This window comes from Aptenodytes patagonicus, chromosome 6 (assembly GCF_965638725.1).
Source record: "Aptenodytes patagonicus chromosome 6, bAptPat1.pri.cur, whole genome shotgun sequence".
NCBI lineage: Eukaryota > Metazoa > Chordata > Aves > Sphenisciformes > Spheniscidae > Aptenodytes > Aptenodytes patagonicus.
Window position 1 is genome coordinate 60,612,703 of NC_134954.1, and position 27,079 is coordinate 60,639,781.

Below are 27,079 nucleotides of genomic sequence, written 5' to 3' on the forward strand. Positions count from 1 at the left end.
TCCTACCTTGGAGCTGCAGTGAGCAGCCTGATTTATCTAGAAGAAGTGAAAATGATTTTCTGGTTTTCCACTCTGCAGCACCCATTTCATTTCATGCTAAGGCAAATAAATGCATCTACTGCTGTCTTGCTCCTTCCACTATAATGTATAGCAGGTTAAAGTCACAGTTCAGATCTCAGCAGGTTTCAGATTCAAATGCTCATTATATGTCAGGGGGTCAGTGTTCTAGCAGAGAAACACAAAAGCTATCTTCAAGAGGCATGAAATTTCTTACGTTTAAAAACTCTTTGTAAAGGTCGGGGGAGGGGGGGTGGGTTAGCTTTTAAAAAGGCAACCTGCAATTTAGAATACTACCAAAGTCCAAATTTCAAATGGATTAAAAACCAAACCAAAACACCTGAACCCCCAAACCAACAAACAGTAGGCAGTTTAGCTGAGGAAACTTCTATGCATATCCTGTTATTATAATGAAATTAGGAGAAACAAGTAGCTCTGTGAGCTGCCAAGCTAATGAAGCATGATTTCCAACATCTCTCTCCCATGAGGGTTTTCCAAAATCTAATAAAAGTGTAAGCTTCCTTAACTTCCTTCATGTGGGTTTTAATTGGCCTTTTTCCCTCAGCCTGGCATAAATTTTCATAGAATGTGTAATTTCTAATACTTTTGAGATTTCTCCTTCTCTGTTAAAGATGTTTGAAATGCGTCTGCTTGTTTAAAATCATCGTGTGTGTGTGGAAAATGGAAATAAACACCCACAGCATAACTTGCTTAGGTCTCATTTCCTTAGGAGACTCAGCTGAAACATTATAAAACTGCATTTAGCTTTCACCTTGCATTGGTTTGTACAACCTAGTGGAGCACTGTCCTGCAATCTTAGACTACAACCCCAATGGTCTGCCAGTGTAACACACCCAGCTCTGCTTGAGTAGCAGCTCACCGAAAAGCAAAATGTGGATTACAAACAGAGCCAAGCACCAGTAAAAACAGATGCTTTTGATGCTCATGTACAAACCTCACCAAAGTGCCTCTGATAACCAAACATTAAAGAAAGATAGATTAACATGCACAGCCAGGCCTTTCTATACAAATCTATACAAATCACATTCATAAACCAACATTTACATAAAGATCTTCCTGAAGAAATCCCCTTACAGCTATGATTTTTGAAAGTGAATAGTGACCCCAGGGATATAAAGGGTCCAACTGAATAATCACACTGTCTGGAAATTAGGCCCTCTTGCAAATGCCACACATCAAGCAACCAAAAAAGCCCAACACTTACAGTGACAAGTCATTTCTGAATTTTTTTTTTTGTTTGTTTCAAGACCCCTTACAGTTCCTTTCTACTCAATCTCTTTTAAGTGAGGGTTTCACAGGGATAATTTGGACACTATTTCAAACACAGTAGCCTATTACAGCAAGACATTTCTTGTCTACTTCCATTATTCGTAATTTCTGAACTACTCGAGGTTAAAATATCTTTTTTTAGAGAAAGGGCAGCAGCTCCTATCAGTGAGTGGTCCAGAAGGGAGAGAGGGTGAAGCAGAGTTTTCACATGTATTTTCACAGTGTTTCAAATTGTACTTTCAACAACACTCATCTGGCATGTCTGTCCCCTCCAACACATGTATGGAATTAATCGGGAAGTTCACCAACTAGCTCTCAGCTGCTAGAGAGTGTCTGAAGGTGCAGAGAATGGGAGAAGGTTGTGAGGTGGCCTTCCCAAATTCACGTGGCATCGGGGTACAACAAAGGTCTGAACCTGAGGAAGGCTTTGAACAATCATGCTGTAAGTCTAAAACTTCCTATAGAGACTGAACCAAAACCTAGAGAAGCCAAAGGAAGTCCTTCCATTGACTTTAAAAAGCTTGGGACCCAATGTAAAAGAAAGTTAAGGTACATACAGATATACGGTTTCATAAGAAAAATACAGGTCTTCTTAATACTACAGATTTCTTGTTCTTTAGCTGTCTGTACCTGAATTTTGCTCTGATGTATACCCATGCACCAACCTCCTAGAGCCTTTATTCATGCAATGCTCCAATTGCATCAATGGAAATTTTTAAACAAATAAAACGACTGGATTTGGCATTCAACAACAAAGATTTTTTGAAGACAACCCATCCCAGCAACCTGCTTCAGCCAGATATCTTGTCTTTTGCTCAAATAAGAAATTTCAGATGAAATCAGAAGTCCAAATTCTTGTTTGACTTTCATTCTCATTTGATCATACTCAAGCCATTCAAGCTTCCTGAGCTGTGAATCAGGAAAAGATTTAAGCCTTCTTGCCCTACTTCCTATCCCCAGCTCTCACACAGACACTACTATACATGTTAAAATTATTACCATTCTTCTCTATCTGCGTCACAGTTGCAAAAATATCTCATATCCAGACAACTTTCTTCCAGTCCACATGCACACTGTTGAATGCCCGGAAGAGATCCTCCCCAGTAAAGATGCTTTTCATTGGCACGGCCAACCCACCAAGCAAATGGCATTCCATCTGGATGAAAGGGAAAGAGAGGGGAAAAAGGAGAAAAGAGAAAAAGAGAGAGAAAGAGAACTTGATAAGCAAATTGGATTCTCCTGAGGAGGAAAAAGAGAATGGAGGTAGACATGTTAAATAATACTGAAAGAAAAGACGTGTACTACAGACGAAGTAACAAACCATAACCTTTGCCCAAGTTGCATTTTGTGGAATACACGTTGAGAAAGCAACAGCTCTATGGTAATCCCATTTGGTTTGAGGAGCAGATGTTTTCCCCATAGGGCTCATGTGCCAAACACCCATGAGAACGTTGGCACATTTCAGATGCAAAGACCTTTGACGTGTGAACCCAACACCACTGTCTGCACCGGCTGCGTCCAGTGTTTTTGTGTGATGCTAGAGGGGAAATCTGATCACTGAAGGAGTCTGAAAACAATTCTCTTGCCACAACTCACACTGCACAGCTGTCTTGAACCACCCAGCATTGGCCAAGGACCTTTTGCAGAGTCTACCCGTTATGAAGAAGACTAGCTCTTAGATCAGGATTTTTTACCTTAAGTCGTATATAAAGAGCAAAAATCTTCAGAAATAACACACAAATTGACCTATTACTATGGGCTTAATACAGTTCCTCTCAAAACTAAGATCAAAATTTGTATCGGTTTCTACGGGAGTAGGACTAGGGATTTTAATGTGCTCTCCAAGGGTGGAATTTGCAAATGCAAAGCTCCATAAGATATTAAAACATCCTAGATTAAGGATTCAGGTAGGAGATAAGTGGGGAAAAAGATTTCCCTACTTGGGAATTAATTTGTCTCTGTGAAGTTATTTTCTATCTACAGGAGCTCTAAGATCTATGTATTTATATAAACCAAGATAGCTTTTGTTTAAATTTCATAATCCATTATACATCAAGCATTAAGTATTAATAGTCAGATACAGTAAGCAGATTCAGATGTAATGAAATCCACGGATTAACATTTTGCTAAGATTGACTTTGTCTTCCAGCTCAGATAACTTTTTCATTGACTTCTTAATCCTTAAATCAAGAAATGTAATCAGTTACACATACAGGTAGATGGCAAAATTTAGCAAAATTGACATATCAAGACTTTTTGATCAAAGGAGCTTGGAAAAATAAACTGCACTGCTAATGTAGAAAAATGTATCAATTTATTCTTCTGCTTTACTAACATTATTAGTAGGGAGTATTCTTCATTATACAAAGCAAGAAAGTCTAAAATATGAAATGCAATCAAGGTTAACTGTAGAGTGTAAGGGAGTAATTAAAATGAGTTTTAGAATCACTTGGCAAAATTAATTCATATTTGTTTTCCTTCTAAGCTTAGACTGCTGAACTGTAAATTCATGAAAAAAGGAAAATAAAAATAGGAAGAGTAACTCCATTCTCATGATACCAACAATTAAGACATGACGAATTTGACCAATACCCAGTGGTACTCATTAGAAAAACACAATTCAAGAACATCTAAGGATTCATCTTACAAAAATGTGCACACTGATTTTAGGTCTCATATTATTGTCAACCCATTTATTATTATTTTCTTTCTTTTCTTTTCAGCTGGTTTTCTTGCAGAAGTTGATTGCTGCAGCCAGTGAAACAGGTCTATACTATATTATTGGGAAATTACTTGGTAAAGCTTGGAATAGTAATGTTAATTGAATAAAAGGGTGATTTGTCTAGGAGTTGGAATAGATATTATACAGAAGTGCTTCATCTAATTTTAAAAGTGCCCATTCTGGAAAAAATATTTAGATAAAGATAAATCCTTCAGGCCATCAGCAAATAATGGTATTCATTAATCAAATTCAACCTGTGTCAGGTTCTTTTGGCAGAAATCATTATATACTTAAACATAACAGTGAAATAAGCAATCATTCACAGGAATTAAGAATGAGTGGTTTTCTGATGTCTTTTTCAGATCTGTTGTTATTTGTTTTATCGAGCAATACCAAGCAAACACATACACATTCAGATTTATGATATAGACTGGGGAAGTGGTAGAAGCACCACAGTTTGAGCCATTTACAACTAAATTAAATACAGTGCTAAAAAATAGAGCATTCAACATTATAAGGAACAATCTTAGATTGTCAAGAGAATAGACTATAAAAAACCAGTGTCTTTTCAAAAATTCTATTTATTAGGCAGAGTTCTGCCACCCTTTACTCAAGATGAGTAAATTTTTCTCCCTAACTAGTCCCTTAGAAATCAATTGTAGTGTTAAGGAAAATTATGCCCTGATTCTTCAAAACTCTTTTCCACGTGCTTAATTTTTAACACATGAGAAATCACAGAGCTATTCAGCAAAGCTCTTAAATTTAAGGTACATCAGTAATGTCTGAAGTGTTTAGGAATTACTGAAACATATATTGTATGTCATATACCTGTAATGCTGAAGTAATGTAATATTTCACTAACAATGCCAATCAATCTATCCCTGAGTTCTGTCCAGAAAATTTACACCGTCATACCTTGGCAGAGCTGGAGGCTGCCTCGCATTGAGATTGAGTTTGGCCAACAGGTGTTGATTAAGATTCTTTCTTCTAAGCTTGTAGATTTGTTGCAATATCTTCACTTCTGTAATCATGGTATTATCATTTTTTCAAAGCATTATCAATACTCCTCCACCTCAAAAAGAATTAATTTCCTTTCTGTGGTGAAGCCACAGACTAAGTCAATGACATTAACCAAGGAGTTAACATGGGCCCATAAACTAACAGTTACATAAGTCAGTAGAATTCCACTTTAAAATTTCTAAGCTAAAAAGTCCATTTAATAAGAAGTGCTACTAATTCTTCATTCTGTGCTTACATTGTACTTAGTAACAAATTATTTAGTCAAAAAAGGTAGTCAAAAGCCTACTGCACAAATAAAAGTATTATTTTTCCATGCATTTTTGTCTATTTGGAACTGAAAAAAAATCCCCCATAATAAATTTATTAAGGTTGTATTTGAACTCCATACTATGGTTCTGAAGGAGAGTATGTGTGATAAAAATCCCAAACCAAGCAAAGCAAACAAGACCCAAGTGACTGAATTCACCATTAAAAGAACAGAGACCAGTTTCTTTCAAGTGATTTCTTCCCGTACTGCTCAAGCTGCCTTTGGAAGGTTTTAATTTTGATAACAAAATCCTCAAAAAAGGCAATTTTTTTTTATTTCCTGCAGAGAACAATAACCTGTTCTGTGAGGATGCTGTCTGGAAGCCTCTACAAACAGCAGTGTTATTTACTTCACCATTTTCATCATAATTTAGTATGGTATTGCATAAAAGAACCGAGCAGGCAAACAGTATTTTGTATCAAACCAAGTACTGCTACTTGTTCACACTGCCAGGCACAGGCTGCAGAAAGTAAGGTCAGCACAGGTCTTCTGAAAGGAAAGAATAAGGGGTCTCTTGATCATCTTGATGTTTCCCTCTACCTGTCTCCATACGCTGGTCCTTTGTGGTCCATTGGTCTATTCAGCAGCTACTGCGCGTATGTATCTGAATAGCCAAGTAAGAGTTTGGAAACCCTGGCATATACAATACTGAAACACATGGACAAGAACTCATTTTTTCTCCATCCAGCAAGGCACAGAGGGTAAGCTCCTTTCAAATGTCAGTTCTTCAGCAGATCTCCAGTACCTGCTCCATCAATGCGCTTAACTAAACTGTTCGTTGTGAGTTCTCTGTATGAAATCTGTTTCAGCAGAAGCAAGGCTGGCACAGACTGTACAGTTCACAAGCACAGAGGCTGAGGACTATGAAGAGAGTAGCAGACACACGGAGGTTGTTTCCAGTGATCCTTAAAAGGAGATGCAGATTGAGATCAAATTCACCTGCAATGCGTATCTGGCTCTTCTAGTGACAAGAATGGCTGAACACATATTCGGTGTCCCTCTACCAGCTTACAAGAAAATGTCTGTCCTCTTAAATCTCACTTGTACTGACAGTTCTCTCATTTTCTGTATTAGGAGACATTGACATTGCTAGCAATACAAGCTATTTTTAAAGGTTTTAGGCTTACCCATGTTTTAAATGGCAGAGAATTTTTTCAAAAATTCTTTGTATAGGCACTCAGAAGCTGGAGGAGGGGGAGAAGCAGCATATTCCAACAGCATTCAGGACTAAACTACTATGTATATAAAACTGAGTTCTGTGGACTCAGTTTACCTTTATATAGGCAGAAAGTCTTAGCGTTGGCTTTTATGTTTATACAGCATGAGTTAAAACAAATCCATGCATTTTTAATAGTATTATTTTTAAAATATTTGTCATGATTTGTCTACATCATTTGTCGTGTGGTTCTTGTTATTGCAACAAACAAAAATCTGACGATGGAAATATAACAAGATAAACTGGATCCTTTGTTAAACTCCTGTGCTGTATAAACCTAAAGTCTGACCCAGTAATTACATACCCCTAACGCAGGTAAGGCTTTTTGGGTACCCAAGTTACTGAAACAGGTCAGTTAAAGGTCTTTTCCACCACCACAGCAAGTCAATTTATTTATATCTGTCTGTTGAAACACTGAAACCATATTGCATTGAAACAACATTCTCTTGGCAGTCTTCATGTTCATTTTTTTCTCCAAAATCAAACTGAGTTAAGCAGAACTGAATTTGTTAAATCTATACATCTTACTGATGAAAACGTAATTTACATCTATGCTGTTTTCTCTTAAAAGGAAAGATTCACATATCAAGAGATAGTGAAAACTAGGAAAATATTGATTGTAGAATTGCATAAAGCAATCAAAGCTAATTCTTTGCTACCACACTAAAAATACCTGTTTGCACTAACTACTTCAACAACATCAAATCCTGCAAATGGCTCACCTGATACACTGGATATTATGTGAAACAAGCAGTTAGCAGATTTTATTTATATATATCTGTACATATACACACATATGCATATGAGGCAATTTCAACCTGAATAACTGTATCCAGAGGCCAATCCAAAATACAAATTATGATCTCGGCTAATCCACTTTTAAAAGGCTCTTGAAAAAATGGAGAAAGGAGTAAGAAAGCGAGAAGAAGGGAAAACCATGACTCAATATTTTTTGTAAGTTTACCAAGGTCTTGTTTTCCCATGCTTGATTTTTTTTTCCATTGCAACATTTTTCTAGCCTTTTTAATCAGAATTTTAAACATTAAATTGAAGTAAAACCAAATTCTTCCCCTTTAGCCTTTTCAACAGGAAAAAAAATACACTTTTGATAAATCAGAGAAAAAGTGTTTATAATAATTCTGGGCAAAATTATGGACAAATTGGAGAAATATTCCATATTTAGTGGATTAATTAATTAATATATTCTTAGAGGCTGTTTGTTCAGTGAAGAGGTCTATGGTGTTAATGACTCAGAATCTGTATTGGTTTAAACGACAGCTCACACCTCTGGGAGGATACACTAATAACACAAAGCGGGGTGAACTCGGGCTGTGCTGCATTAACCAGTATGTGGTACCCATTCTTTGAAGTGGATGCTGAGATTTAACAATGAAAAAAGTTGCTCTTTGGTTTACAGTCCCCAGTGAGGGTCTCGTGGCTCTGCTCCAGCCAGAGGGAAGCAACACCTGCCCTCCGAGGTGGCAGGCTCTCCGCACTTCACAAACAAACCCCTGTTTTTTAACTCAAGATCAGATTATCTTGGAAAAAATGAATATATGTAATACGGACCAGGGAAAAATGAGAATCCCCAATGACATGGTTCCTTTGACCATTATTCACTGAACGAGCCACCAAGTCGTCCAGTTGTTTTTGTGCTGTACGCCTCTGCTTCTGTGTGGCCACACACCTGTTTTATGCCTGGCTCTTCTCTTTTCAGTACAGCCATAATGACCAGCTAACACTTCCTCCCTTTTGCTCAAAACCTTCCCCATGGCAATTGTGCAATTCAGATTTATTGTCCTTTTTCTTTCTTACAGCTGTAACCCACGTACCACTGCCCTAATTTTCAGAGATGCATTGGAAATCACGGCTGGTCAAACACTGCAGCAAGGCAGATGCCATTCTGTACTGAGTAGCAATGGTGCCGGCCAGTGTTACTAAGATTCGCGCTGAATTTGATTTCAATTTCGGGTCAGATCCTGTAACCCTTATTCCGAGCAGCTATCCGAAAGTGAAGTAGTCCTGCTAATGCCAGTGGACCTACTCCCTGGGCAAATGTTACTTAGTCACAAAGTCTGTCCCTCATTTTAAAATTATTTTGTTAAGTGTGGTTAGGAAAAGAGGAAAGAAAGGCAGTACTTTGCTGACATTTTCTTTCTCATTATTCAGCTTTGCTGCTAAGGTGCACTGCTTTCATACAGAGTCCCAGGCTGATGGAACTGCTTAAAAAAGAAAAAAACATGCAGCAGCATTTGTCTGCATCTCTTTCTCTTAAGCAGAGAAACCGCGTCTCCCTCTGGAGCAGCTGTTACCATGGTGTGCTCTGTTCTTCCTGGAGTTGCTAAAATATTCTCACAGATGAGAATGGGCAGAAAGAAGGTAAATAAACATGGACCTTTGCTTCTTCTAGATTTAACAGGAGGCTAATGAGCAGAACTGCTGAGTTGCAATGACAGAGTTGTGCCATCACACGCTAACAGCGCTTCAGTAAAAGCAAAATCATCATCAACCCTTTGAGAGACAGATTTGAGGATGGGCATAAAGATTTCAGACCCAAACACTTTTATATGCTGAGGAAGATTGAATCTACATCCAAACTAAAATTTTATGCCTCATGAATGTCTCTGCTGAAGGCCAAAGAAGGCTGAAAATATTATGAGTACTTGCATTCTCCTCTGCCAGCTCAGGCTGGGTTGTTTTCTCAATAAATTTCTGGCCAAGTGACAAGTTTCCTGAAAGATGCAAGTGGGACTCCAGCCAGCAACAGAAACTATGGGAACAGCTGAAGGCATGCAGGTTAGGAAGAAAAAGCAACAACAACAACACCAAACCAACCCAAAAACAAAAATGCAGAGAAGATTACAGCTTTTAGGGACAAATGACAAAACAGAGAAAATATCAGCTTTGAATCCTCAGGAGTTTTGCTGAAGATGGACTGGATATCCTACCCCATTGAAACAAAAAATTTATCTTATTTCCGTTATCTCCTGCATTCCAGCTCAGTGTCACTTCAAACCTTCCCCCTTGCTTTCAACTTCTTTTCCTCTTCCTCATTCCCCTTTTCCTTTCCTGTTTTCTCTGTTTAGCCTAATTCCTTCAGGTAAATTCAGCTAAACAAGCCCTGCATTGCCTAACAGATAGGCCTATAACATTGATGCCACATCCTTACTCTGTGCTGGGATCAGAAACCCATCAGTGGCCTGGATTCAACTGCAAGTGAACAATGACCACGGGTAAGCCACAGTGGGCTCCAACATGACCCTGCCTGGGCAGAGGAGCAGGTCCTGCTCAGCAGATGTCTGGACTTTTTTTCCTATGTCATAGGTATAGCCAGTAAGAATAATGGCAATAAGAGGATGCCATCATTTGTGCCCTCACACTGCTCATTCAGCTCCTATGTGTTCATTCTCATCCTCTTTCACCAGTACCATCTCACCCATTTCCACTGGAAGGCCATCTCCTGTGGTGGCTCAATACAGTGCCCAGGACAATGGTCTTTCGTTCTTAATCAATTCTTCTGCATAAGTATAAAAATAGTTAGTGAGAGTAAATAGTAGCAAGTGCTGAATCAATGGATTAATAAACAGAAGATAAACCAGAACATGTCATTCCAGTTCTTGTGAAAATGCCATGGGGTACTGAAGGATCATACGTGATTAAGACTTGGGGTTCTCTGTATCTGCAGCAGACCAATGCTCCTTAGTGGCTCTCAAGGGCTTGAGGAAGACAACAGGCGTGACATTCGTAGCCACCCTGTTATGCAGCTAGTAACACATCCCAGTCTCTCAACGTCCTACTGAAGTCTTACCCACGTTATCTTATGAGCTCACCAGTTGAGGTGGCCTGGTTTTGGATCATCATATACCACATGGATTGGGGGAAAGCATGGAAGAGATGAGTGGCTTTGTAAGTTTAGACAGATCATATGCTCTTCTTCAGAGCTTTCTTTTTAAAGTGTTTTATAATGGATGTGAAAGGGCTACAGGGTAAGGAAAGGCTACTGAACTAATGCACCTTATAAACTATTACAGTAGTAGGTGAGAGAAGTAGTTTATCACAGCAGTTTTTGTTCTTAAATGCTATTTACATTTTCATAGAGGAAAGCAATTTCAGAGCCTAAAAATAACATCACAGAGGACAGAGGGGAGTAGTTGAAGTGTCAAAGACTATGAATGGTGCATCAAACCGTAAACCAATCATTTCACCACAAGAACACTTAGTATACAACTCTTATTCATGGAAATGTTGAAGTGAGACAACAACTTTTACAGAACTGTAAAAACTACATTACAAGCAACTGTCCCGGGAAAGACTGCCAGGAAGAAACACTTTTCAGTTCATTTATTCACTATTATTTTCCAGGGATAAAAAAAGCCAGATCCAACAACTGGTATAAATGCATCTGGCTCCAGCAAAATCAGGGTAGTTGTGCTGATTTGCACTCACTGAGCATCAGGCTGTTCACAGGAGGACAAAATGGTTGAGGTTGGAAGGGACCTCTTGAGACCTTCTAGTCCAGCCCCCCCACTTCAAGCTGTTCTGAAACAGATTTGGGTTGTAAGAATTCCATAGACAAACTCTGTCGCTGTCATTGGGACAGGTAAAAGCACCATCTGCAGGTATGCAGCGACTGAAATAAAGATCTGAAGGATCTATTTTTAAAGGGGGTAAAAAAGGAAAATTAATTATATATTTGATCCATTTATTCTTGAAAGATCCATAGTGACAGCTCAAGCTCTTGGGATAGGGCATGGATGAAGAGTAAGAGAGGGACCCTACCTGCAGCACTTTACACCCCGTGCACTCAGTGTGGTGCAAGAGTGGACCTGTACAGCAAAGCCCCCAGCTCTGTACAGCTCCCAGCCTCATACACTCTCACCTGCCTACCAGCCTGAGCCCTTCATCAAGAAAGTCCACAAAAACCCAGGTCTACAGCCTGGCCTAGTGGTAGTCTGGAAGCCAGGGCATAACTCAGAGCAGGGTTCCTCAAGTTTATGGACACAAGTCAATTGGAGTAAAGTCTAGTGGAATTAATACAAGGTTTAATCCAATGCTTGCAGGAACCCATGGAAGGTTTGCTGGATCATGCTCACAGCAAAATGCAATTTGATAGACTAGAAAGAGAAAATAGATAAAATGGGGACATTTGGAACATTTAATAGGAGACTGGATAAGTTACAGAAAAACATGCTGTGGAAAGCAATCTTTGCTTGGTCCTTTGGGAGAAACTACATACACTAATAATGGTTCTTCTCCCCCCACTTTATTTTGAAAAGTGTCTGAGTAAAAACAGAATTACCTTACTCGACAGAACTGTTTCCTGTATATGCAGTTTTAACTACCGGCATTAATAATGAGAAAAGTATCCTTATTATTACTTTTTTTTTCCCTCCTGCTCACACTGCACCAACACAGTCACTAGTGACTGAAATGGACTGTCTTCTGATTTGACAAGCCTCCACAAAAGACAGATTAATTTTGTTCCCATTGTACTTCCAATGACAGCTTCTAGGAATAATAAAAACTAGATTTCGGTACAGAGAATCTTTATTAGCAATATTGATTCATGAAGCAATGAGAACACACCTTGTCTTTCAGCTCCCAGGTTAATACAGCATGGCTGACAGAGAATAACATCTTATTTACATGGAGTGAATCTGATCAGAAAGTCATTGGGACAATGTCATTTTCACAGGCTGCCTTTTTGAAGTATAACCACTAACTGGTTCCTCTAAGTGTCTGATAATAACTACTGACTTTCATGGATTAGATTGATCTTAAAGAAAACAGAAAACATCATCAGTAAATATGCTGAATTTCTGACTGGAATAAAAATAGAAAAACAGTCTTAATAGAACGTAAATTAGAAGAGGTAATAATATATTGTTAATCACTTTGAAGCTGCAATCCTTAATTAAATAAATGAGGGGATTTTCTTAAAACTGATAATAGCACTCACAGGTATTATTGGGATGGTGCTTCTGTTTTGGAAAGAATCCTTCGGAAAATGAGATGTGAACATCTCAAGTTCCCTGTAAAATTAATTGGGCAAATGAGAATCTTTGGTAAGAGGGAAATCCAGTATCATTCCCCATGCAGCTTTATATAAAAAGCCAGAGGTCGTGGTTTGTTGTTTTGTTTTGCTTTTTTAAAGGCAAAAAACCAGCATATTTAAATTTATGCTAAACAGCTGAAAAAGTCCCTGTGCAGAGCATGCAATATATTTGCTGTACTCTAAAAAACAAGCATTGTAATCAACCAAAAAATGAAACCAACAGCCAGAAAAGAGGTTAGAGAATAATCCAGGCACATTTACAAGTCTTATACTAATTATGAGCCAACAAGGCAGCTTGGACAAGCAGAGTAAAAACCATGCTCTTAGCCTCTCCTCCTACTCTTCTGCCACATCCCTAATGAATTGAAATATCACAGGGCCAGTTAAACTGGATTGTTTATTCTTCGTCCCAAAACGTGTTAGTTGGCAAAAGACAAAATTCAGTTGTACTTACAATGATCATAACAGCACCCATCTGAACATCCAGCACAGCAGTAGAGAAAGTCCAGTTTTAAGCGCTTTATCAAAAAAAAAATCATCAAACTGCATCCCAGTATCTCCAAGAGGCGACAAGCATTACTGCAACTCATTAAACTTCTTTATAGTCGTATGTGTTACAACACATTACAGAGCAATGGTAAATAAATAACTGCTGATTTGACACTGCTTTCAACTGCTGAGCAATTCTGCTTTCCTCAATGTTACAATTAATGTCAGCAGTTAATGCCTTAAGTGGTGGAATCGGAAACTCGACTACAATAAACAAATGCAGTCAAGTTTCAACTTAAGGATATTCCCAAACTGCAGCATGGCGTTGGTTCAGCTGTCCCCGTCTCAGGCTGCAATTACAGTTCTGTTGGTCAGAGCAGCAGGGGCATCATTTGTCATCCTAAGGAAGGCTGGAGTGCTGTGAAATTGGGCACTTTGGAAAAATGCAGCTGTAGCAGAACATATGTATAGGCAAGACCATGAAATGAACTGGCTCCAAGCCAGCATGTAAGGAGAAAAACAAGAGAATATAAATGAAAAAATTCATAGAATACTGTACTCAGAAGATGCTCCTATTGATATATCCTGACCAGCTTTAAAGGTCAGGATGACAACAATCTGTCTTCTCTGTGGAACAGCTTAATCAATTTGCAGCTCTTTTTTCTTCACCCTGTTAGCAATGAGTTTACATCTTCCAAACAGATCTTCTATTTAGTTTTTGCTATTTAATTGGTCTCAGGTTCCTGTGTATCTTGCTATACAACTGCAGCAAACAGAAGGATATATACATGGGTGTGTATATACATTCATGCACAGACTGTACTGGATAGAATATGAACTGCTCAGCTATGCTCCGTAGCTCTACTGTCACTAACAGAGATTATTATTCAGCTCAAGAGACAGTTTTCTGCTCCTGGAGCAGAAGGAAGAACTTGGCTGTAGCTTTACCACTGCAGTGAATACTGGAATGAGCAGAGGCTGCAGAAGAATGACAACCATGCAACCATGAGAAGCCACCAGTCCTTCCTCTTTTTCCAAACACTGAACGGAACCGCGTGGAGACACAGACTCCTTCCCCCACCATGCGCACACACACACACACTGCAGAGTGGGGCCGGACACTTCAGCGGCTCTAGGAAATGTATCAGCATATGTCCAGTATCAGAGTCAGCCACAAAGCTTAACAGTTTTCAGAGACAGCACTTCCTGCCCTCTGGGCAAGATCAGGGCATCTTATCCCAGTCCAGCAGAAGATGATCTGGCCTCATTCATTGATTTCTTGGCAGTACTGGAGCACAGCTCTAGACTCTTGAGAGAACTCCAGCTGCCACATCACTTGTGAGGATCACATAGGCTGCAATGAGCATATCAAATACTTTTTTTTCATTTTCTTTCTTCCCATGGAATACACAGTCAACAAGGTTACAGTCCTTATTTTCACAGTAATGAATCTTGTGGTCATTTCATCTAATTTTCAGCACTTAACTGAGATGGCTACGTCCATGTGCCATCTGTATTTAATGGCAAGAGAAAGAAACACCATCGGAGCCATTCAGTCAACCTACAAGCTTCATGGAGTAAGAATCAAGATCTTTACACACAATGCAACTTTCTACCATAGGACTTTCATCACAGCTGATGAAAGATAAACCTTTCTTGTGGGCTGCATCGAGGCTGTGAATCAAAATCCCACAAGATCATCACATACATCACCACCTTTCCTCCCAACAGTAAGGCTCCTTAATTGAATGTACCTTCCTCAAGACAAGTATAACCTACTACAAATCCTGTCTACTACTGGTTTGGAGAGATGTAGGCATCTCCCTCATGTAGTGATGCTTGGGTGGAAACAATACAACTGAGGCAGGTAAGTCTCTAAGACTGGTGTAGGATTTTGGCAAGGTATACATTAATATATGTTGTTAGAGTTCTCCAACAGCTATGTAAAAAGTAACTGGGCTCAATCACTTCCATTTAACTGCCTACATCATTTGCCTGCTTTATTACAAGACATGGAGCCCCAGGGGACAGGGGTCAGAGGAAATGAAGTCATGAACAAGATCACACCCAAGACTCGTATTTTAGAGCCAGTCCCAGATCAGACAAAATGGTAATCCCTGAGGGGCAAACTACTTTTAAAAATATACAAGCGCCCCTCCCTCCAACCTCTTCTCTCTATACATATGCCTGCATGCATATGTACAGCTCCATAATGGAAGCTTTTCCACTCAGATTTACTTTAAGGAATTAATAAATATAAGTTACACATTTATGGCTGTAATACACTCCTAAGCATTATGCTTTTTCTCACATCTGAAGAGCAGAAAAAATGCAAAGGCAAACGTTACCCTGATGTATGCTTCATTTTAGAACAGAATGCAAAAACAATCAGCAATATGCAACCTCTTGTAAAGAAAAGTGACAACTTTCTCCCCCTCCCCTCATCTCAGTATTGCTTTTTTCCTTCCCTCATCCTCAGACAAATGACATTTGGCAATGTTGATGCTGTGCTGTGTATTTTCTTCCACTCATATGCAACTGGTCAAGATAAGGTGCAGATGCCCAGCGATTCAGGTAAGATGCGGCTGTATTATGCTGCAAATTCAGAGATACAGAAAACTGATGTGCGTAAAGGAAGCAACCCCCTAATACAGCAAGAAATGTATTTGTCTGAATTTGGGTTTCTTTTCTCTTCCACGTTGCGAGTAAAGGTTTTAACCGTACAGCTTTACTTTTAAATAAAATACATAAATGACTCCCAAACAGCTGGCCTACTTAACACTACTATGTAAACATCTGTTCACATTCATGCATGCAAATAAGTACATCAGCTAGCAAGTCTCTTCGGCTCAAATTAGTCTTTATCAAGTCCTCCCAGAAACCACTGGGGTGGAGGCCAACAACTGTGAAGGGGGAGGAAAGGCAATTCTTAAGTTTTTTTTTGAGAATTGATCCTTGGAGAAAAGATGGATGATGGAGAATACCAAAAAACTCAACTCCCATGCTTTCTATTTTTCAGTATGTTTGCTTTAATGGAAGTTTTCTTTCCTGTATCTTTGTGGCAGTTTCCTACTTCACCACATATTTTAATAGCTTGTTATATAAACGGACGTTGTGTCAAATTTTTATTCCTCTTTATTCAAACCATCTTTTGAAAGTGCCAGGGATCCCAGGCCTGCTCCTGCTGAACTAAATGGGATTCTTGACATTGACGTGAATGGGAACAAGATTAGGCCGGCTGTATGCCTCATTAGATACACGATTCTATAGCACCCTCTAAAATTCTGCTGAACTCTCCCTTTCAAGCAAATAAAGCAGGTAAACTCAAAGGCCATGGAATGTCACTATTACATTTAGACACTTAAACTGAGGTACCTGATGAATTAGCCATCTTCTTGCCAGACATCTTAGAAAACTGCAGCACCCAAGGGATTTCCCCTGGCTGTTACCACTTATTGCAAAGTCAAAGAGAGAAAGCTAAGGTTATTGTTTTGCCTGTGGAATCAAAATATGCTGAGAGAGCATGTTATTCCCCAGACTTACAGGTTTATTGCGTTTCTAATTCACACCTAAGGTCACCATATGTCAAGTGAGTATGCATTCTGCTACCATGGCTACTGTCATCATTTTAACTCTAATGCTAAGTAGTCCTAGACTGGAACAATACTGTCTTAGAAACAGCGTAATTTAGTGCTTATAGCAGGAGACTGGTCTTCTGATTAAAGATGGAAAATTAAATGTTCTGGTTCCACCTTTGGGTTTGTCAGACTCTCCAAAATCATACAAGTTAGTCAATCGCTCCGGACCTTCATTTTCACACCAGAAAGCCAAAGAACTAAAAGCCCTGAAAAAAACAAAATAAACAAAGCTAGTACAGCAACAACTGTCTCTTCTCTATTGAGAAAGGTTAATAAATGAATCAATATTCAACCAAATTTCATTCAGCCTTTAAAACTACAAGATGAGGTTTGAAATCAGTTTCTTGTGGCCTGATACGATTATGCCATGATGATGATGCTTCCCTCTGCATATGAATGTGAATTTGACCACACAATTGTCATTTCTTGTCATTTAAGTAGTCTTACAGTTAAGCAGCTATAATTGTCCTTTGGGTGTTATCTTAAATACATTAAAAAAAGAAATTGAATGCTTTCACCACATTATAGCTGGGACACTTTTTCAAAGCTAATTTCTATGTCTGTGAATTATTCATAATACACTTCAAACAGGCTCTTCTGGATAAGGTAATTGACCTTGTCTGCATGAAGCACCTACTACCTTGCCTTGGGATAATTAAATCTACGATGTGGTCCATTATTTAAAGGTAATGTCTTTTCATTAGGTTAGGCAATATATTATCACTCAACTAGTCACCTAATTCTGCATTTAGTGCATTCAAGTTTTCACTGTTTTGTCATGGGTTAGACTCATCATAGCAATATCTCACATTAAGTCGCATGGTATAACAGTAAGACAGCATTCTCTTGATAGAGGGACGCAGGACTTTGAGGACTAAAATTTCAAGATTTACCTCTGTATCTGCAACCTCAGTTGGCTGTGCTTGTTTCTTCTGGGTGTGAAAGTAATAAAGCGTGTCTATTCAGTAAAACCTAGTGTCAGGTCAAAACTCAGGTACAACTAATGTACCAGGTGGCAGTAGCTATACAAATTCACGTACTGTTCAGTGGAAACAGTTATGTGCTGTTGAAAGGTATGCTAGAACACTTGTATTGAATTCCATGATCTAAACTAGCTCAGGTACTTCTACAGTTTTATTTTGCTGTGTGGAAACAAACACTGGTTGGCCTGCCATCCAGGATGCAATTAACAACGCTGGCTGTTGCCCAGGCTAGCTCTGCACAATTTCATCCTTCCTTGTAACAGATTACTAGGACTCAGTTCTCCACCACGTATTCCCTCAAATGTTGCTCAGTGAAGACCAAAGTAACTGGGTTTTTTTGCATATGCATGGAGTGAAAACTTCTGAGAGAGAAAGCTAAACAGTTGAGCACCCAACTGTCTCCTGTGCTCCAACTACTTTGAACCACTTTAGCAGAATAAAGCAGCTCTGAATCTATTTTCGTCAGTCGCTGATAAAGTCCTTCTGCATGGGTAAACTCTTGAGTGGCACAGCGATCTGAAGAAGCTCCTGCATCAATCCCTTTCCTGGCTCTGAAAAATGGCCAGAGATGGTATTCTAATTTATATTGCACCACTCCAGTAAACAGGCTTAAAGATGCTTCTCCACCCACCTCTACTTCAGTTATGTAGGGTATACCTGTCTATTCTATTATAGGAACACAGCATTGGCTTTTTCAACCCATCAATGCTGAAGTGTTTAGACTCTGATTGCAAATACTGCATTAACAAGCTATGGATGAACTTGTTAGTTTCTCTACATATCAGAATTTTTACAATGTTTCTGTGTTTTGTAGTTTGTTTTACACTAAAGTGGAATTTAATAAAAGATGCAATAACTACGGAGTTAATCCACTGTCTTACTTGCCTAAATCAGTATAAATACACTGAATCCAATGGAACTGATCCCGCATATCTTTGAGCTTTGTATTTTTTTAGTCGAATCATTCGATACTGTAGCTTCTCTCAAGCTGTCCATTAATAGAATGTTATGATTATGTTAGCTATTCAGAGCTTTTTAATCATGTTATACAAACACAGTTCAGCCTATGAATTGTTTATCTTGATTAGATATTGTTTGAGTGTTCACTTAAAATTATGAAGCATTGTTTTAGAGCAGAAATAAAGACAAGGGCATCAAAAAGATTTCAAGGTGTTAGAGTGAACATTTACTCTGAAGACCTTTGGCTGAATTCCTATTTGCATGAATATTCAGAAACAATCTGTTCATGCCTCAGGAACATTTCTGCAAACACAAAAATCTCAGTATTGTGGTCCAGAATAATATATAAAAAGGATTACGAAAATTATCAAAGTGAAATTGAAATGAAATTCCAGTAGGATAAGAAGGAAATAGCTGCCATTTATCATTTTCCATCAGCTAAAAGAAACTAGCCAAGGAAAGTATTGTCTAAGCAAGATTACCTGCAACTGGCCTGCCTGCTAAATCATATTTCATAACGGTTGACTGCTTTCCATTGTGTAACCACAGTTGTGTACTATACATTGATAGCTCCTGTCACTATAATATGATTATGTTTACCCATTAGTTTCTGCTTTCGTGCCACAACCCAGCAACTACAATATTACAACGGTTCTAATGGTCTGTTTCACTTTGTTCATCTACCTATTAATTTTGGCAATGGCATATTTCATGGAACATAAATTTCATCCTCTGAAAACATGACAACCTGTAGTACAATATGGACAGACAGATTCTGGAGCTTTGTATAGAAGTAAAATGAATTGTCCAGGGTGGCATTTTGTAAAGAACATACCTCCCTCTGGAGGCATCGGTTGTATCTAAGGTGATTACTTCAGCAGTAATAGGATGTAATTATTCACTCAATACAATTCTGCCTCTATTAAGTAGGTACTTCTAATGTTCTGCAGATTGACTGGTGGCCTAGCCTGTCTCACAGAGGCAGTAAACAAAATGCAACACTGAATCTCTTTGTCTGAATCCAGAACATAAATGTGCACCGGGAAGGAACTGACCTAGAAAGCTGGCACTGCTTTGAACCTGGAGGCTCTGGGAAACAGGACCCCAAAACAGAACCTGAAAAATGCTCATGGCCAGGAGGACACTCCCCAGTTCAGCAATAGATGATAAAATGGCAAAACAAACAGACCAAACTGACTTTTCATAGCTAGAGATAAAGCCAAAGGGAGCTGAAACAGAGTCCACTTCAGGAAAAGACAACTTGTCCTAGAATCCCATCCTCTGCTGTAATGTTAGCATTCAGTCATGAAGATCTCTCTCTGAGGAACAGCCCTTAAACTTCTGTCACGCACCAAAATAGTTTCATCTGGATAAAATCTGAGAGCTTGAAATAACGGTGACAATGGGAGGTAAACAAATGCTAATGTGCAGAAAGCCTTTAGCTCAATGGGGAAAAAAGTAACCAACACTAACTTGTCTTGCACCAAGCCTAACAATGATCCGTCTTTCCCAAGACGTTAATTACAGTCAACCTTCACCTTCTTTTCCTCCTAACCTATCTGCACATAACTACATAAATACGCAAACACATACTTTCCCAGAAAGAGACACTCTATCTATATCAATAGATAATTTTATGGATTGTACTGACCATTTGAATCAGCAGCTCAATGAAAAGTTAGTATTTAAAATAAACATACCATGTAATTGACGTTACTTTTTCTTCAGAACCACTTTTCAGATCTCTACTCATTTTTTAAAACACCCCATGATAGGCTTGAATTCACCAGTAAAACAAACCTGTCAGACCTGAATTAGGTTCAGTAATACAAAACTGAGAAAAAGAACAGCCAGGAATCGTTATAATCTTTTCTCTCCTACCAACAAGTGCCACTACCAACATTTTGATCACATTGAATGAGACAGCCTGAATAAAAAGAATAGAAAATGGCTACTGATTGCAGACTAAGCTACTGGGAGCACTTTTCATGCGCTATTAATGTTAATATATAGGAATCACTACATGTTGTAAATTAGGCATGTAATTTTAAACTTTTTTGGCAAACCAAAAATATAGGGAAAGGGGGACATGGAACTAAGCATCCTGGATAAAGAAACAGGCAGCACATGAAACAGACAGGCAATGATTTGAATGAAATCTAGCACAACAGCATGTGTCCAAGGATATATGAAAGACTGATCAAGTACTGATGAAATTCAGTTGAGTTTAGGATGTACATTTGGTTTAAGTTTCTGTTCCTATGCTGAGGAGGAGACAGACATTTGTGTATCTGGTATGGTGAGAAAATATGTTGCGCTGGTTTTGGCTGGGACAGAGCTAATTTTCTTCATAGTAGCAAGTATGGGGCTATGTTTTGGATTTGTGCTGGAAACAGAGTTGATAACACAGGGATGTTTTAGTTACTGCTGAGCAGTGCTTACACACAGTCAAGGCCTTTTCTGCTTCTCACCCCACCCCACCAGTGAGGAGGCTGGGGGGGCACAAGAAGTTGGGAGAGGACACAGCTGGGACAGCTGACCCCAACTGACCAGAGGGATATTCCACACCATATGACGTCATGCTCAGCATATAAAGCTGGGGGAAGAAGAAGGAAGGGGGGGGATGTTCGGAGTGATGGCATTTGTCTTCCCAAGTGACTGTTAAGCGTGATGGAGCCCTGCTTTCCTGGAGATGGCTGAACACCTGCCTGCCGATGGGAAGGAGCGACTGAATTCCTTGTTTTGCTTTGCTTGCGTGCGTGGCTTTTGCTTTACTTATTGAACTGCCTTTATCTCAACCCATGAGATTTCTCACTTTTACCTTTCCTATTCTTTCCCTCATCCCACCAGGGGGTAAAGAGTGAGTGGCTTTTTGGAGCTTAGTTGCCAGCTGGGGTTAAACCACGACATATGTCCATCTGCATCTCATTTTAGCCCAAATTAAGATTTCCTCCTAGCACTAGGATACTTGAAGTCAGCAGAAGCAGTATAGTAGTCTCTAAGCCCTATTGATTCTAGCGGGCTTTAGATATCAATCTCAACCTGGTTTTCTAGAGAAATGAGACACATTGGAACATGCTATGTGAACGTTTGTGTGTCCGTTGTTCAAATAACTCATGAACCCACTGGCCAATTTCAAGTACATTTGACTGAAAAATATGTTCCTACAGGTTTCACGTACTGCCTAAGCAGAAGACAGAGAGACCCAGCCTAAAAAAAGGTTGCAATGCATTTTCAATCCCCAGTAGATAGCAGACAATCCATACAGAAGCTCAACACTAAAGCATAAAACCATAGGAGAAAAAAGCATCATTTAATACCTCACCATTCATTGAACTATTGTTGTAGTAAAAACAAACAAAGAAACAATGTTCTAAACTGCAAAAAAAACCAGCAGCACAGATAAAATAACCAAAACTGCAGAGCTGGGAGAGGATGCTGTTCACTAGGCAGAAGCATGAGAACATACAATGTTTAATCATTTTCTTCTGTTCCTGTTTAGAAAGATATCTAAAGTAAGTTGGAAGTATCACCTTCAGTTACATACCTCTCCGCCTGGAAGAATTTGGGCATCTACCTTGGGCTGAACACATAACCTTAAGACAGCTACAGTAAGACTACATGGATCCCATCCTAGAAATGCAGGCCTGCTTCCAATAGCTCTAACAGGGGTCATCATTGCCAAAAAACAAGGGTGCTGCTTCTTAACTACACGGAGTCCCGTCTTGCCCTTTACAAAGGAAGACAACATCCTTATCTTACGACTACACCATATACTACAATCACAGGTATGACCAGGCAACAGGTAGAATAGTTGTAATGGTCTGTGTCTAATTAGTGTGGGTAAGGACGGATGTCTATCAATGGTGGGAAGAATTCTAGCATTGAATTGGCATTACTGGAGACATATTCTGAAGACTGGATTATGCTGAAGACCTGCCTGCTGCATCTGGCTGTGTTCAGACCCGTACCTAGATTCAACCCACCGTGGCTAAGCTAAAACTTTCTGAATGCACTGCACTCGTTCTCAGGTGAGCTTATCTTTCCTTAAAACATCTATGAACAAGAAAGATAGGGCTGTCCATATGGCATCTGCGTGTCCGATAAAGAAAGTAGGCTTGGAGTTCTCACACCTCTCCCTTTACAATCAACCACTGCAGCAAAGCAAAATCCAAGCACTGCCTGGGAGATGAAGAGAAAGAAATTTGGATTCTTAAGAGATGCTTGAGACTGGTGATAGTATTCCTGGGCTACAGTGCAGAATCACAGCTTTCTCTCCTTACCTGGCTGAATATACAAAACATTCCATTATACCCCACCTGAATATACCATTATCTCCCTTGTAATTTGGTAGGTCCATAACAATTCACAGAGTCAAGCCTTCCTTGCTGAATCACCATAACTGTGTTAATCAGTTAACTAGAAAAAACAAATGTACCTCTAAGGGATGACGTTAATTCTTCCACTACCAGCACAAGGGCAAGGCACAAGAGGTACCTATACAAATGTTACACTTAGGGTGCAAGGTTTCAGAGGTGTTCATCTGGGAGGAAACAGTCTTTTTACGGTTCTTTTTTGTGGCTGGACAAACTTGGCCATTGGTTTTAGGGTGGTACTTTCAAACAGATCTAATGGCCCATACCAGTTTCAGACAAAATTGTCATCAGTAGCAGCCTGATGCCTCAATTTTCTTCTCTGCTAAACAAGGTAAGAAAACTACCTTTAAAGGAGGACTGCATAGATTAATTAGTTAACCTTTCTAAATGCTAATGTTAAAAAAAAAAAAAAGTTTTCTTCTGGGACTTTTGAATTCTGCTCTTGAGAGCAAAGGAAGAAGGCTCTTGATGTTGCTTTGAGTCCTGGACAGCTCAGGCAGGAACACACCCCTTGGCTAAACCAATCCCCATTAAAGCCTGAGCCTTCCTCCTATCAAAGGGGCTTGGAACAAATTCAGGCTCAAAAGCTTTTTCATTTTTGTTCTCAATCTTTCTGGCCCAGCAGATATGAAAAAAGCTTCTCTAAAGAAAGTTTTAAAAGGGTTGTTTTCTTTCAGATCACGACATCTTTCTAGCTACTTGTCAAGCCTCAGTCAGATCTGATCCTCCCCAAATCGGTCTGGGTTGGGGGGAAGTAAATAATTCTCAATTGCTTTTAGACACTTCTTGGGAGGGGAAGAAGTACACAACTTTTTTCCCCAAAGGTCTGGAGACATTTTCTCCAAGCAGGCTTGCTTACCCACTATATTTTGTTTTTTTTTTACAAAAGAGAGTAACAGACACTTAGAAGAGCTACTTTTATGCTCCCTTTAACATCAGATGGTTCACATAAGCGAAGCATTGAACTAAATACTCTTAGGGAAGGCTCTTGTTCTGTTACTGTTTGAACACCAAGCACAAAGTAATCTGAAAATAAAACCTTCAGCTCATCCTCATTGTTTCTTTTCCCCTGTCTCTGCCTTCACACTTTCAAAAATAGAAAATACATTTCCCATAGGCTATCCTCACACTGTAAAGGGGGTAAAATTCCTGAACTTGAGATTTACAAGCAATGAATCTGAGTCTAACCCAATCTATACAGAGTAAAAACTTGACTCCTTTTCCCATAGGCTTACATTTTCTTTCCTCCTAATTACACTATATAATTAAATTATGCCATTGTTCTTTTTGTGTATAGCCTCTTAACACCTCTGTCTTCCTGGATAGGTCAGACCAATTAAAGCAAAATCAAAGCATATGGGCTCTGTCCCATTCACTTGCTCCATCCCATCTGATTTTTAGCAAGTGCCTTGCTTTGCACATACTTTTTCCCCCCAGATCTAAAACAGGAGTCAAATGAACCCAAAACACACATAAAACTGAGAGATTACAGCCCCAAATGCTTTGCTATCCTCAAAGATAATGTGAATAGAAATGTAAATTACTATTGCTTCACTCATGCGGCATCTTGGTAGAAGAGGTCATATGAGAACTCTTCCACTGCTATGATTTACATCTTCTATTCTCCAGAATTGGAATACGCCATTCTCCGCACTGGCCCAAATTTGATGGAGAAATTAGTTTAATGTCAGTAAGACAGTTTGAGTCTAATGGAGCCCAAGATGCTCAAAGTAGGATGGCCGAATGAAGCAGACAAATGGAAGTGTGATGAGAACACAATCCCCGCTGTGGCTCTAATGAGGGAGAAGGCACACTTTTCTGCTCAGGCAGCAGTACTGCTTTCTTTCTTGAATGGTAGGCAGGTTGCTGTCATAGCTAATGACCCATTAATACAACAAGCCATGGATTAGCTGTTTGTTTCTAATTGCCATTATTTATTTATTTATTTATTGTTAACAGTATGCTGAGTCCTGCAAATTAAAAAAGGCTATCACTGCTCGTGATTAAGGGAATGCTGGCTGGGATAGCCTGAAAAAAATGTGTAATTTTTTCCTTCTTCGAATTGTGTGTATGAATAGCTTATATGACTGGGTCTCTCAAGTCAGAGGTATCATTAGGACGTGTTTGGTTCTGGCACATGCGTGTCTCAAAACTATCCATTTCCAAACTCTTATTTGGACTGCAGAATTCCCTGAATTCAAGGTTTCTTCATTACTGAGCTATAAGCACTTCTACCATCCCATAAGTTTCACAGGTTGAGCAAAAGATCATCAACCTCACTCCAAACCAGAGGTTCTTTGGGAACAAAAGTTCCAACGTAACAGGTTACAGAGGTTAAGCAAACATCTTACAGCATCAGTTCACAGCACTGACTTCCTTACAGCACCACCAATAACAGTTCACGCAATGACTTCCAGATTCCAGGCTCAAAATCTATGGTCTAGGTTTACATTTCATTAACTTGTCCTACGTGTCTTCATTAATACCCCTGGTACAAGCTTCCTGTATATTGGAAGAGGTACTTTCCATGCCAGTAAAACACAGTAGAGCTATTCAGTTTAGACAGACAAATTTGTTTTCTAGGTAAACTGTAAAAGGTCTCTTAAAAAAAAAAAAAATAATAGAAGTGTAATTCCAGAATTGTTCCTTAGACTTTAAAAAAAAAAAAAAAAAAATCATTCAAGGGAGGAAAAAAAAACCCACAACAAAAACCAACAGAAATATCCAGTGACAGCAGAAGTATGAAGGACATATTCCACAGAAGCAAACAGGAGTTACCCATACAAGCTCCTTCCTCACCACTCTATCAGTCCCCACCTCAAGAAATGTTTTTAAATTCACCTGACATATTGTGTCTAAAGCAAACACAGATAATGGTGCTCCAGTGTTCACTGGAGTAGTCCCAAGAGACTCGTGCCCTTTCGGTGTCACTCCAGAAGTATGCCAGGTAGCATTAAGCCTGTCCTCTCCTGCAGTGGGGTTCAAGGAGGGAGCACACTTTCCTCCCATTGGGTTAGAAGACATGAAGTGTATGACCAAGCAAGGATTTCTTCCCATGTCTTTCTCATCGCTTGGCCTCCTGGCTGCATTGTGATCTCAGAGAAGCACAACGGGGCTAGAGGAGAAGTCATGCAAGCAGCTGCCATTCCTTCCTTGGCAACTATAGCACACTTTACCTCACTGTCAGTCAGGAGGGATCGTATATGGCGAGGGAAGTAAAGGGTCAGAAATTGGGATAATGAAATTTCCATTACTCACAGGTGCATGCATGCTAGATGCCAAGCTACCACCCCATGAAGCAGGTTTTTTATTCTGCTTAGACCACCTGCATTTTAATCAGCTGCACACTACTAACAATACAGCATCTTTAAAAATGGCCTCTAAATCTCTCCCTATAAATAAGGGGGCATGTTGTATTACTATGGCGAACTCTGTTCAAAAGTCTCTAAATATAGCACAAGTTATCTAAAATTGTGCTTGTGAGAAGCCGTCAGCACTGCCACTTTGGAGGGGAGAGACAAGGTATGGTGGTGGAAAGACAGATGGCAAGTCAATCATTCTCAAGAAGGGGATTCTAATTACCCAAGAATAATTACAACATACAATCTACACCTGCCACCTATCCACCAATCCCTTCAATATGAACCACTTTTTGAGGGTGGACTGCCCTGTTCTACGTTATTTTGTGCAATGACAAATAGTCTCCTGGTAATGTAATAACAATTTAAAGTACCTGGAATGATAAAATGGAAATTATATTTGAAAGGCATAAAATAATAGTGAGCAAAACCCCAATGGTAAATGACTGCTTGTTATGGGTCATTTTATATAACCTCATGGTACAGCTATATAAAAAACTTTATCAGAACCCAGGTTTCACACTTCTTTCTTCATAAAGATTTACACTGCTCTAAAAAGTGGTGTCCCCATTATATGAAACCTTGGTGCAACACTGTGGGTCACTTC

The 27,079-nt window shown here is 39.2% G+C and overlaps 1 protein-coding gene across 1 annotated transcript in view; it reads right to left on the reverse strand.

Annotated features, from left to right (window-relative positions):
• CNTNAP5 (contactin associated protein family member 5) overlaps positions 1-27,079 on the reverse strand; it is a 310,358-nt gene that overhangs the window by 61,557 nt on the left and 221,722 nt on the right. Inside the window, exon 14 of the mRNA XM_076342919.1 lies at positions 2,347-2,503. Coding sequence (XP_076199034.1) covers positions 2,347-2,503 — 157 coding nt within the window. The remainder of the gene's footprint in view (positions 1-2,346; positions 2,504-27,079) is intronic.